Source organism: Oncorhynchus mykiss, chromosome 6 (assembly GCF_057628025.1).
Source record: "Oncorhynchus mykiss isolate SJ-2025 chromosome 6, ASM5762802v1, whole genome shotgun sequence".
Lineage (NCBI taxonomy): Eukaryota > Metazoa > Chordata > Actinopteri > Salmoniformes > Salmonidae > Oncorhynchus > Oncorhynchus mykiss.
Genome location: NC_143027.1, coordinates 27,657,537 through 27,670,227, shown reverse-complemented (window position 1 = coordinate 27,670,227; position 12,691 = coordinate 27,657,537). Strand labels below are relative to the sequence as shown.

The following is a 12,691-nucleotide window of genomic DNA, read 5'->3' as shown; positions in this document are numbered from 1 at the left end:
TAATACATTTGTGGGCAGAACTGAAAAAGCTTGTGCAAGCAAGGAGGCCTACAAACCTGACTCAGTTACACCAGCTCTGTCAGGAGGAATAGGCCAAAATTCACCCAACTTATTGTGGGAAGGTTGTGGAAGGCTACCCAAAATGCTTTACCAAAGTTAAACAATTTAAAGGCAATGCTGCCAAATACTAATTGAGTGTATGTAAACTTCTGACCCACTGGGAATGTGATGAAAGAAATAAAAGCTGAAATAAATCACTCTCTCTACTATTATTCTGACGTCTCACATTCATAAAATAAAGTGGTGATCCTAACTGACCTAAGACGGGGCATTTTTTACTTGGAATAAATGTCAGGAATTGTGATAAACTGAGTTTAAATGTATTTGGCTAGGGTGTATATAAATTTCCGACTTCAACGGTGTATATATAATAGTGCAAATGGTACACACACACATTTTCATTTTCTTTATTCAAGTACTTTACAGAGAAATAACAAAAACAATTGCGTTACAACAAACTGAAGTGCCAAGTTAACAATGAGGGGAGTACATCTCCCCACCACAAAAGGATAATACATTTCATTACAATATTCAAAATTTATATTAGGACCTTATTATAAGGTAATAGAAAAACATGAAGTAAGACAATCCACAACATTTTCAACAAGACCTCTTGTTTTCTTAAAAAAAAAAATCCCAGTGTGTTTTCCAAAATGTCCATATTTGTAGCTCCGCAGTTTGTCTGTCCCCTTTTACTTAAGTTTAATATTTTTGTTGTAATCATTATTTTCATGCATAATAAAATAATTTAGCACCACCTTTAGAACCTGAAGGTGGCTCTAAACATGGTTGGAACATTTTCGTGCACATGCAAACAAGAAGATATAATGAAAAGAAAACACAGGAGATAACAAAGAAACATTTCCCTAAAACATTTCAGTGCCATCTACCAAAGATGAACCTACTCTAGTATGAACCACCTTGAAAATGTCTGGTACCATCCTAAAAATTAGCATTTAGGATAGAAATCTATCATCATTTTACATTTTTAGATTTTTTTTGGTTATTATTATGAGATGAGCTGCCAGTCATTTATCCTGGTACAAAAGTGGTCATGTAGGTTTTGTGTGGAATGTTTACTTTCAGTCTTTTATGACCTTGCACAAAGGCAGCTTTACAGGGAGTAAATTAATGAGTAAACACAGACATCAGCACAGGGACGCCTTGAGCTGTAAGCTGACTGAGGTCACATTTACATTTTGTTACTTTTGTGGAGTTCTCATCGCATATTGTTCCTAATCACCCAACCTTGCATCCCAATTTGGCCCAAACATGGCTGTTAAGGTTGGCTCGAGTCCAGGACTGAGCAGAGAACTATCAGGATGAGGAGGAGAAGATATGAAGGGAGATCTCTTATTTAAATCTCTTACACACTTAATGTATCCTCTAAAATCATTCCAGTTCAAGACAAATACAAAAAGGAAAACAGTCTTGATAGTACTGTGTTCAGATCAAATGGGACAAAGAAAGCACTATTGAATCATGATTCATGAGGACAGTTTTTGATTTCAGACCTTGTTACAGTGATTTTATATTTAACAGTAATGTGAAATAAAATGTACAATTGTTAAATGTAATATAGACCATGCTTTTACACTGAACTTTGCATTAGTCAGAAATATGACAGATGACAACATCCCCTTGTAATTACGTCTTTGGGTGACAGATGGACATAATGCTGGCGTATTCTCCTCTCTTCTGAGCAAAACTTCAACTCTTCTCACCGAGAGCTAGATAAACACAGTATTCTTTAAAACCAAACCTCATTCACCATAAACTTAACATTTTAATCCCCACATACAAGCATCAAATGCACAGGGCTGCCATATGATCTCTGAAAACTGTCTTTGTCTTTGTTATTCTACTCTTACTACAAGGCTTTGTTGCTGAACTATGTTGGCTGAATGAAAAGGTACAGAATAAGTCTGAGGATATTTAGCTCATTATCGATGTGCCCTTAAAAACGAAGTCATCATTCTAAACCAGAAGAGGATGAAACAATATCCCAAATCAGCAAATAATGTCTACACCAAATCCTTAGACATTTCTTGTTCCACTGAATAAAGATAGAAACGCAACATGTAAAATGTTGGTTTCATGAGCTGAAATAAAAGATCCCAGAAATGTTCCATAAGCACAAAAATATAATTTTTTTCCAATTTTGTGCACAAATTTGTTTACATCCCTATTACTGAGCATTTCTCCTTTGCCAAGATAACCCATCCACCTGACAGGTGTGGTATATCAAAAAACTGATTGAACAGCATGATCATTACACAGGTGTACCTTGTGCTGGGGGCAATAAAAGGCCACTCTAAAATGTGCAGTTTTGTCACACAACACAATACCGCAGATTTCTCAAGTTTTGAGGGAGCATGCAATTGGCATGCTGACTGCAGAAATGTCCATTAGAGCTGTTGCCAGGGCATTGCCTGTTCATTTCTCTACCATAAGCCGCATCCAACGTCATTTTAGAGAATTTATCAGTATGTCCAACCAGCCTCGCAACCGCAGACCACATGTACCACGCTATCCCAGGACCGCCACATCCAGCTTCTTCACTTGCGGGATCATCTGAAACCAGCCACCCGGACAGCTGATGAAACAGAGGAGTATTTCTTTCTGTAATAAAGCCCTTTTGTGGGGGAAAACTCATTCTGATTGGCTGGGCCTGGCTCCTAAGTGAGTGAGCCTATGTCCTCCTAGGCCCACCCTTGGCTGCACCCCTGCCCAGTCATGTAAAATCCACAGATTCGGGCCTAATGAATTTATTTCAATTGGCTGATTTTCTTATATGAACTTTAACTCAGTAAAATTGTTGCATATTGCATTTATATATTTGTTCAGTATAGATTGTATTTGCCTTTTCCACCTGTGAGCCAATCCCATCTCAGCTGTTGAGAATTTCATCTCTTCAATTAACCAGAGAAGTTAAGATGGATACACTTGCTTATGCACACACTTTTAACATTAAAGGCCATAACTGAATATTCCAAGCCATACATACAGTTTTCTACACTTCACTTAGCTTAAGGCAAATCCCACTTCAAATGATACATGTTTTGAATCAATACAGACCAGTGTTATTTGAGTATCATTATAGATGGACTGTAATCATCTACATTCCCCTTTTATATCGTTTATTTTTTCACTTACTACTATTCACTTGCTAACTAATCATGATCAGTGAACTATCCTTTTTAAAATCCTGCCATTCATCAAACTAGCTCAAGCAAAGTCCCGGAAATATTAATAATTGGCACCAGGAATACACCTGTCCTAAAATGCACTTCAGAAAGCAATTGATTTAAATAATAAGTGAGATGATACTGTATGTGTGAACTCACCAAGTCTGTCAGACAATGCAAGGGGTCTGTTCATTTACCCATTTACAGTAGATGAACTGGAGAAAGACACTCTGGGGCCAAATTAATTGGAAAATAAGTGGACACTTGCCAGGAAGCCTAGCAATGAAAACCAGTTTGCACAGGAAAGAGGGAATGTGGCCTTGGAAGCACATTGGAGAATGCTGTAATTTAGTGAGCAACGCATTTATAAATCCTTGTTTTTGACCTTTGTTGAAATTTTCAATCAAGATTTGTGAAAGTTTTTGCTATCAGGCACAGCTGCTATGACAATAAGTAATCCATATCAAACACACAGAGAAAACATTCGACTGTGGTGCATTAATTATCGCACACAGGGCCAGATGGGAGAGGAGGGGTAAAATAACTGCCCTTTCAGGGGACATCAGAGAAACTCCAAGACCAAAGCTGACTAGAGCATTGAGCACAGTGAAGACAACAATCAAATGTAGTGGATAAATTCCCAAACAGTTTGGATTTACATCCCTCAAATGAATTGTAGTACATTATTACCTATACATTGTTATCATTAATGAAATTATAAGATTATATGATTTGACTTAGTTGACTACTTGTTTAATGATTTTATATATTTGACACACGAGTGCATTTTTTTAATCAGTGTGACCCAAGATTATTGTAAGAAATGTATTTATCTGAATCTAAAGTAATTCAAGTAGCGTAGCCTTCAGTCAATGCCAGACTTGCCACTTGTAACTGTATATTGCATACTGATATTGCCTTACTGATCTAAAAATCCATGTGGATAGTGAAAAATGTTGCATACTGTGTACTAGGCTTGTTTTTTTCAATATATTTGTCTGAACTTTGGAATCCATACATTACAGGCTTGTTTGCAATTGAAATACAAAGATTTTTGTTCAGATTTTTGTTTTTTAGTTTAAGAACACATTTAGTGTTTCCTCAAACCAGTTTCTGCTAAGAACCCTATAGTAGGTACAAATAATATTAGATCGTTTTGAAATGGAAGATAATGAACCCCATTTGGCACTGTCAATGCTCAAGTCTTTTGCAATGACTTGTGTTCACAAAACTTTCTGCATTATCATTACTTTACAAGAAGCATTTTAAGACCCCTTCTGCACAAGCATTCAGTCAATAAGAAATGTGTGTATGTATACATTTGTTTTTATATATTGTACTTCTACATACACATGCATACAAATGCACAATTTAATACTGAAGTATATGGTGCCTTTGACAGTCTGAGTATAAAAGTTGAAGTACCTGTATATATCTCTCACTATACAAAAAAAATAACCATTTTAAATTCAGGATCTCTCAAAATAGTAGGTGTAAGCATGGCAATACCATGTAGATTCTATAGTACTTCTTAAAGATGTTGCTCATTGTAACAATATGCAAAACATTTTATTTTACAATATCTCTAATTACATGAATATAACTGGCAGGTCTCTCAGTGAATGCACAGATAAAAGGCCCTCTTCATCTCTGCTGTTATTCAGAAATGTTGACTTGTAGTATAGATGCAGGTATTTCAATGTTTCAGTCTTATTCTCTGCGCTCTTAGCATTTCACTTCAAGTTTGGTCGAGTGTGTCTTTAAATACACATATAAATGAAGATAGACGGTAATATATATATTTTTAAAGCAACATAAGCACTAAACTTAAAATATAGATTTTTGTTTTATCTTGGGTATCTTGATAAGCTTTATGTCATGGATTTGTGTAATTTGTAGTGAATATGTTACATTCTTCATCAGTACATGAAGATTTAACATTAATTTTGCAATCCATTTTATTTAGTGTGCATCAGACGACAATAGATTACCACCAAAGACTGGTCCATTGAACACAGGATTGGGTTTGGATGGACAAAACCAATATTCATGTGTTTTTTTTTTATGCTGATGTTTTTGAGTTTATAGCAAAATAATTTTGACCAACTGAGTTGTAACTGTGATACTTATAATTGCTCAAATTATAATAAAATAACACGTTTCAGTATTTTGGGGCTAAAGTTAACAATCTGCCTTAAATCAATGTCGGAAACATAGTTTATGTATTTGTAATGTTTGGTTAATCCCAGGCACAATTAAGAAAACAAACTTAGCAGTGTTATCCCAAAACGTTTGGCACATTATTTTGAGAAACAATAATAATAATAAAAAATATGTGTAAAAAAGTATTTTACAACAAAAAGACAAGGCAATGGAAAGTGCAGCAAATAAGGTATCAACAACAGTACACAAATACAACCAATTGCACTTTTAAACAACCAGATGAAATAAATGCATACATCTCAAACATAGCTCACCTTATTCTACGCCCAGTTGTAATTCAATCTAAACCCAAATCAGAATTTTTTTGAATCCCATCACATCCAAGATTTTTGGTGAATTTCTCAGAAAACACAATACATGATAAAGTATGACTTCAGAAACTTGAATTTCATTATCAAAGATATGCCATGTCCTCTTGGACAGCCGGTGCCATGATGCCCCTCTGCTTGCAAACATTCACACAGTTGCTGTCTCTCCCGTCTATGTCCTCTTCTTCCCATACTCTTACAAGATAACATCTCCAAATAGAGGAGGGAAATATTACATGGAAATAAAAATTAAAAGAGATGGAGTGTAAGAGAAAAAGAGAGAGAAAGAGTCACCTATTTGTCTCATTGTGGATAGGATCCCTCCCTCCCCAGTCTTATGTTAGGGCATGGTGATGGTCCATCCTAAGCACAGGTAGTGACAGTCATGATGTTGCCACTGCTAGGCCCCCCACTGCCACCACAGGAATTGGGGGGTGAGCTGTGGCTGCCAGCCGCTCCACTCCCCTTGTCGGCCGGCTTCTTGTCCTTCTGCTTGAGGTGAACTTTGGCATGTCTCTTGCGCTCATCACTCCGGGCAAACTTGCGTCCACAGAATTCACAGGAGAAAGGCTTCTCGCCCGTGTGCGTGCGGATGTGGGTAGTCAGGTGGTCGCTTCGGCTGAAGGAGCGCATACATATGCGGCACTGGAAGGGTTTGTGACCCGTGTGGATGCGGAGGTGGCGTGTCAGTTCATCTGAACGGGAGAAGCGTCTGTCACAGTTTTCTGCTGGGCAGGCATGTGGCCGCTCATGCACAGGGGTTTTGCTGGGCCGGTTTGGGTACTTCCGTGGTCGGATTGGTTTGAGTGTTAGTGTCTGTGGTGGCTGGTGGTGCTGAGGAGCATGCTGCTGCCCGCCCATGAAGCCTGGATGAATCTGCTTGTCTTTGAATGCGCGAATGGTCTCTAGTGGTGTGATGGGTGGGGGGTTAACACGAATGGGGTCCATGGACTGGAAAGGCTTGTGCTCCATCATGCCAACCTCACCCTGATGATGGAAGAGGTTATAGTCTGGGATCATGGAGAAAAGGCTCCCGTCCATGGAGGGCTTGGAGGTGGTGTGGTAGTCATTGCTGGGGTAGCCGAGGGTAGTGCTGGTAGCAGGACTGTGGTGGAAGGAGACCTGATCCTGGTACAGCTCGCTGCAGGTGGAATAAGCTGGCAGTGGCGGACCATAGACCTGCTCCATATCTGAGGACTGGCCGCCCATGCTGGCTCCAGAGGACGATGTCTGTGTGGTGATAGTGCCAGGCGACGGGGAGACGCCCAAGATCCCAGCACTTACTAAACTAATGATATTGTTGTCTGAACACCAGCCAGAGCCCCCCATTCCACCCGACGGAGGAGTATCGAAGGCAAACTTCCCCAAATAGGTGACCGGCTGCCCGCTGCGGCTGGACTGGAAGCTAGAGCCGTACTGGATCTCTGCATTTCCTTTATCACTTCCCATCCCCAGATCCATGATATTATCTGGATGAAAGGGAAACAAATTGAAGTAGAGTGTCAATGAGTAGTTCACCCAGTTGTTATAACATGTTAGAAACCTGTTAGAAAAAAAACATACGTGAAAGTGCGCAGTACTACTAGTACAGAAAAGTTTGAGTCTAGAAGCTACTAGACTATGATAAATATGAACCTGCTTGATATTTCAGTCAGAGTCCTCGATTAGTCTGAAATTCAGCTTCTCTGCATATCTCTGCAAATAGTCTGCCAAGAAGAAATCTTAAAACAAAGCAGTCCAATCCAGTTCATTAGGAAAAAGTGAGCGGTGGTGTCAGACCTGCAAGTTTATCCACTGACTTGTGCATCTGAGACAATGTTCGTTCTCTCAGATCCCACAAGCTCTCATAAATCAAGACCTAAACACCCCCCTTTGATCCAGTCATTGTATGTCCCACAGGAGGACAGCCACAGTGAATGGTAAGATCTGATTCCCCCTCAACAGGGCGTAAGCCAGACACCACTGCCAGCACTCTCACAGATACATGTATGTCCACTGTACTGTAGCTGCATGGGTTTTAGCAGAACATGAAATCTACACAAAATGAGCAAATCGAACTGTAAAGGGTACTTCCTACTCGGATCACTTGGTCAGCTACAATGTACGCACATTCGACCATAGAAATGCACATTTGGTCTTCTAGCTAAATGTTATGTTCACAGTAACTTTCTTGTTTCTTTCACTTTTGTCAGGCTACTACAGTACTAGTAAAAAACACACTATCTTAGGTATATGTGGCAGCATTACAATTATTACATGTCATATCAGACGCCTGCAATGAAAATATCCAAATGAATGCAGTTCTGAGATGGCACAGTTGCGTGCAGAGATTTAAACAGGTTTTGTGCAGACATTTTGAAAGAATTCATACATCATCAGACAGCCTATATCAGCCTATCATTCAAGTTGCAATAAATTATACACAGGGGTGCTTATATATTCAGTCCCAGTAATTACTGTCTGTTTACCAGAATTTGGCTAAGGGCAAAGCATGATGAAACAAACAAAACCAAAACTACATATGTTTCACACATCTATTGAACACATGATGTAAATTAAAACAACTTTTGGCATATGTTTTAATTATTCTGGAGGTGAAGTTGAAGAAAACAAGCCTAAAAATAGCAAATGCTTAGGTGTGTGTGTTTTAGACATTAGCCTATATGAAAACAAGGCAGCCATTGTATCTTGCTGTAATCTTCCTCAATATTTTGACTTGAACATTTAAGCAGTGTCACAGATATTGCTCTCAAGTGAGCTGGTGTTATTGCTTTGGTGGTGAATATTGTGAGAGAACACCACTTGCACGCGGGACCTAACACCTGACTCTAGAGGTATCAAATAGGTACTTCAAAGTGTTCCTCATCATAGTCAATAGTTATCAGAAACATATGTGATTTAAATGAGAATATGTAGTCAGATATTATATGTAATGAACATGTCACATTATAATTTATTGATGACTACCTGGTAAACACCTGGTAAACACCTGGCTAACCTAATTGTGAGACATGTAAAGGGTTTCCATCTCTTTCATGACCTTTGTCAGAAATGTATTGATTAGTTATAAAAAGCATGCTGTTATCTCTGGAGTATCGAGAGGTGATACTTATATCAGAGCAAATATAATTTTAAGGGATTGGCAAACACTACTGTACTAAATCACGGGGATGTGTAATGATAGAGTATAGCTATATCCATATTATAATTAGAAGTGTGTTTAGGTGCTGTGTTTTCAGACATTTGAAAGGTTGTTTACAATTTCTAATTATTAATCTACATTTACTTTGCAAATTAATAGGCCTTAACATATTGACAAATAACACATGTCCATAGATATTCGATTATCAATATAGATCATATTAGGACAATTTTAACCATACATTGATGAACCTCTAAAGAGTAATGACACTTCAGCTGGCTTTATACTTCTGTATAGTGAAATAATTAGACTACTTTACTGTACAATATTTAATTATTAAAGATTGTATAGGCCTTTATCTTTATCTTGCCGCTAACAACTCAAACAACAATTATTTAATGCGAAACATATTAATTTCAGTAGGCTACTATACAATTGTCATTCCTCACCTAATTGATGTCCAAGAGGGCCAATTGAAATGTGCTACAGCTGTATATAGCATACTGTCGGCTGTACATTTGAATAAAATCTGTTGGTGTGTCGGGAGCATATTGATCTGAAAACATGTATGTACAGCTATTGCTATCAAGGATCGTTTCAATGATTATATAAAAGTGATTCTTCTAAACTTCATTTTGAAATTGACAAACCCTTGCATTCAATTTAAACAGAATACATTATAATTGTATGACACACATCTCTAAAAATGAAAGTTGCTGTCATCTGGAGACTTGCATTCAAGTGAGAGCAAACAAATAAATTATCTTCATAGATTTGTAGCTAGCTATATGTAGCCTAATCGTAAAGCCTACAGTCTACTCGTTAGGCTATAGGCATGGGCAAGTTTGAAACGTTGGTCAAACTCCCACTTTAAAGTGAATGGCCATGCCACTCATAGTCCAATCCAAAAATAATCTCTAAATTGTCAATAAATAAACAAACAGTGCTGAATTAATTAATGTAATGTTGCTAGAAAGAATGAATGTCTTATGCACAGGCAATGTGTGCAATGTTGTTTTGGTTACAGTGGCACATTTATTTATGGACTATCAACACAACTCTGGCTTTATCATGGTACAATTTAAGTAAACAAAAAATATGTTGGCCTATCCACATTAATTTATGTTTTTGTTTTGGTGATTACATTTTAATCTATGAATTTTCGACAATTTGTGCGTTTTACTTTCACTTTAAAGACATGCCAATCATTTTGGGTAAGCTTTCACCAGGGCAGATAAATTAATGTTAGGCCTATTTACATTACTGTTTGACCTTACATGCAAATTTAAGGTCGTGAAAGTGTGACAGTAGCCAGGGAAACTCATAGGCTTGGACATTGTTACGCATATTTCTGGCATAAAAGCTTGCCTCTTATAATATGGTTAACAGTTACAGCACTTGTTTTACATGTAATCGAAATAATAGTAGCCAACCATTGTGAAAAATGCTTTAAAAAACAAAGTATTCAATCGAGATCGATCATGTGCGTAACAGCCCGAAGCGCAAACAGGTGCCTGGATGATGGTCGTTGCGCGCGCTCCAAGACAACTGTTGCGGTGCCTGCATGATCTCCACAGCTGAGACGCGCTGTAGTTACAACAGAGCCTGGATAGAACATAAACCAATCACATCCCAAATAAAGTAAACTATGCTTACCTGTATTCATTTGCGAGTAGTGGTTTATAGAATCCGTATTGGTGAAAATGTTCATAGACGTCGGAATGTCCTCTTCTGGGTAAAGACTGTCAGGAATCGTGTTTATTAAACTGCTCATGGTAAGAGGGAGCTTGTCCGCCAGTTTCCCTGTCATAGCAGTTATTTAGTCTGACATAAATGGCAACGTGCAGGTATCCGAATAGAAAAATACACAGTAGATGATGATCTATAAGTGTTAGAGAGTGGAGAAAAAAAGATCATAGATGTTGTATCCAAGTTCCCTTCAGAGACAGCGTTGATATCTCTCCTTTGAGATATAGCAGAGCTTAACTGTCACAGGCAATTGTTATTAATATAGTTACAATGAGACCTGTCATTACCTTCTTGTTTGCATGTTGTGTGTTTAAAGTCTGTGAATCAATGAAACGGTGGTGGTGGTTTCACAAGAGTAGCGCTGCTCTGTATAGCTCGGATAGGGAACTCCAGCGCTTGCTGGTATTAAATAGGGGGACGGAACATTTATGTGACGTAGATGACCATTTATGGATACACAAAGCCAGACCGCACACAACACGTCACCAATGGAAGCACCTCATAGTGGAACATTATGCTGCATTCATAATCTAGGGGGAATGTGGTATTTACCATATATGACTAGGAAAAAACACTTGAAACACCTCCAACTAGTAGGCCTATTAGGAACTCGTTTATAATCCCTGACCTCCGACTTTTCCCACATGGTGAACTCTGACATAACCCACAAAGGAAATTACCGCGACAACAGCATTTTCGGCAGTTAAATGCGACTACAAAAAAATATTTATAAATAGCAATCTATTAGTCCGGTTTTTGAACACAATTTGTGTGCGAGCATGATAGCTGTAGCCTATTTTTATTTATGGTTGACGCAGCTGGTTTGCCATTAGCTAATCAGCGTTTCTCAACGAGTTCAAAGCACGTGAATGCGTCGAATTCGTATTTCATACTTGAAACTGGAAATTACCGCTTTCCCACTTGGTTAAAAACACAGCATGTATAGTCCGTTGCAGGAAGACATGTTGAAGCGAAGGATGAGCTGTGTGGCGCGAAGCCTGTGTTGGGTCTGCTATGAGGCGGATCATGATTTCTTCATTGTGCAGTCGACTACTTTGCTACCTGTTGACGAATTCACATTAATATAAAATGTTTGATATGAGGTATTGCATTCGTCTTGTCCCCGAGAACATATTTCACCTTTATCCTTTGTCATATTAGAACACACAACTGGACCACGCGGTAGAATCATGCTAGTCAAAATGACATTAGAATCATCATTCATGTGTAAAGCTGCTTTTTCCGAATCATCGCAATTATTTCTTCTGAGATAAAAAGTTAAATATTCCGGCCTTTACCCACTCAACCACTTGAATCCATACACAATACTGGTGCCAGAGACAACTGTGCGTAAAAGTATGGAGAGGGCATGTCAGCTCTTCACTTGAAACCTGGAAATGTTTTAGCTTGATTTAAGTCATGAATACTATTTTCACGTCTTAAATGTATGTAGGGTGTTATACACATGTATTTCATTATTACACATGACAGTAAAATTAAAATAATGGCATTATAGCCTACAATATCAGTATGGAGACAAAGATTTTAGGGATGTACAATACAATTCCTACTTTTGATTATAGTGGGCTCAATGTCCCCAACGTATGTGTCTCTTGTCTTAATGTTGCACCACACTGGCTTCTTGACGTTGATCTGTATACAGTACATTAGTCCTGCTTGAACTTGTCCTCCCGATATTAAAAAAAAATAAAAATCATTCAGAGAAATTTCATCCATTGACTGTGCGTGGTGACACATAGTTTGCCCAACATAACGCACAGGGGTTTGATTGTCCTTCTACTCATTAAAACCCCTTTCATGCAACAACAGTGGTTTACAAATACAGTAATTGTCAGAGTTAATAGCGCTCCGTGAATCCACAGGCTTGCTCTGACTTTGAGAGCCAAGTTGCCGCTAAAGTGGAAACTCCAAATAAGGCATTGATCCGGCACCGCCCCTTGTCTGTATTTGGTTAGTAAAGTTCCGGTTAAGCCACTGGTAGGTGGAAAATAGATCGGAAC

The 12,691-nt window shown here is 38.3% G+C and overlaps 1 protein-coding gene across 1 annotated transcript; it reads right to left on the bottom strand.

Moving 5' to 3' along the window:
* Nucleotides 1–451: 451 nt before the first annotated feature.
* On the bottom strand, nt 452–11,053 carry LOC110525641 (early growth response protein 3). Its single transcript, XM_021605954.3, has 2 exons — nt 10,578–11,053; nt 452–7,248 (listed from the first exon to the last, which is right to left on the bottom strand). The coding sequence occupies exons 1-2, from the start codon at nt 10,729–10,731 to the stop codon at nt 6,143–6,145; spliced, it is 1,260 nt and encodes a 419-aa protein (XP_021461629.1). The 5' UTR covers nt 10,732–11,053; the 3' UTR covers nt 452–6,142.
* Nucleotides 11,054–12,691: the final 1,638 nt, after the last annotated feature.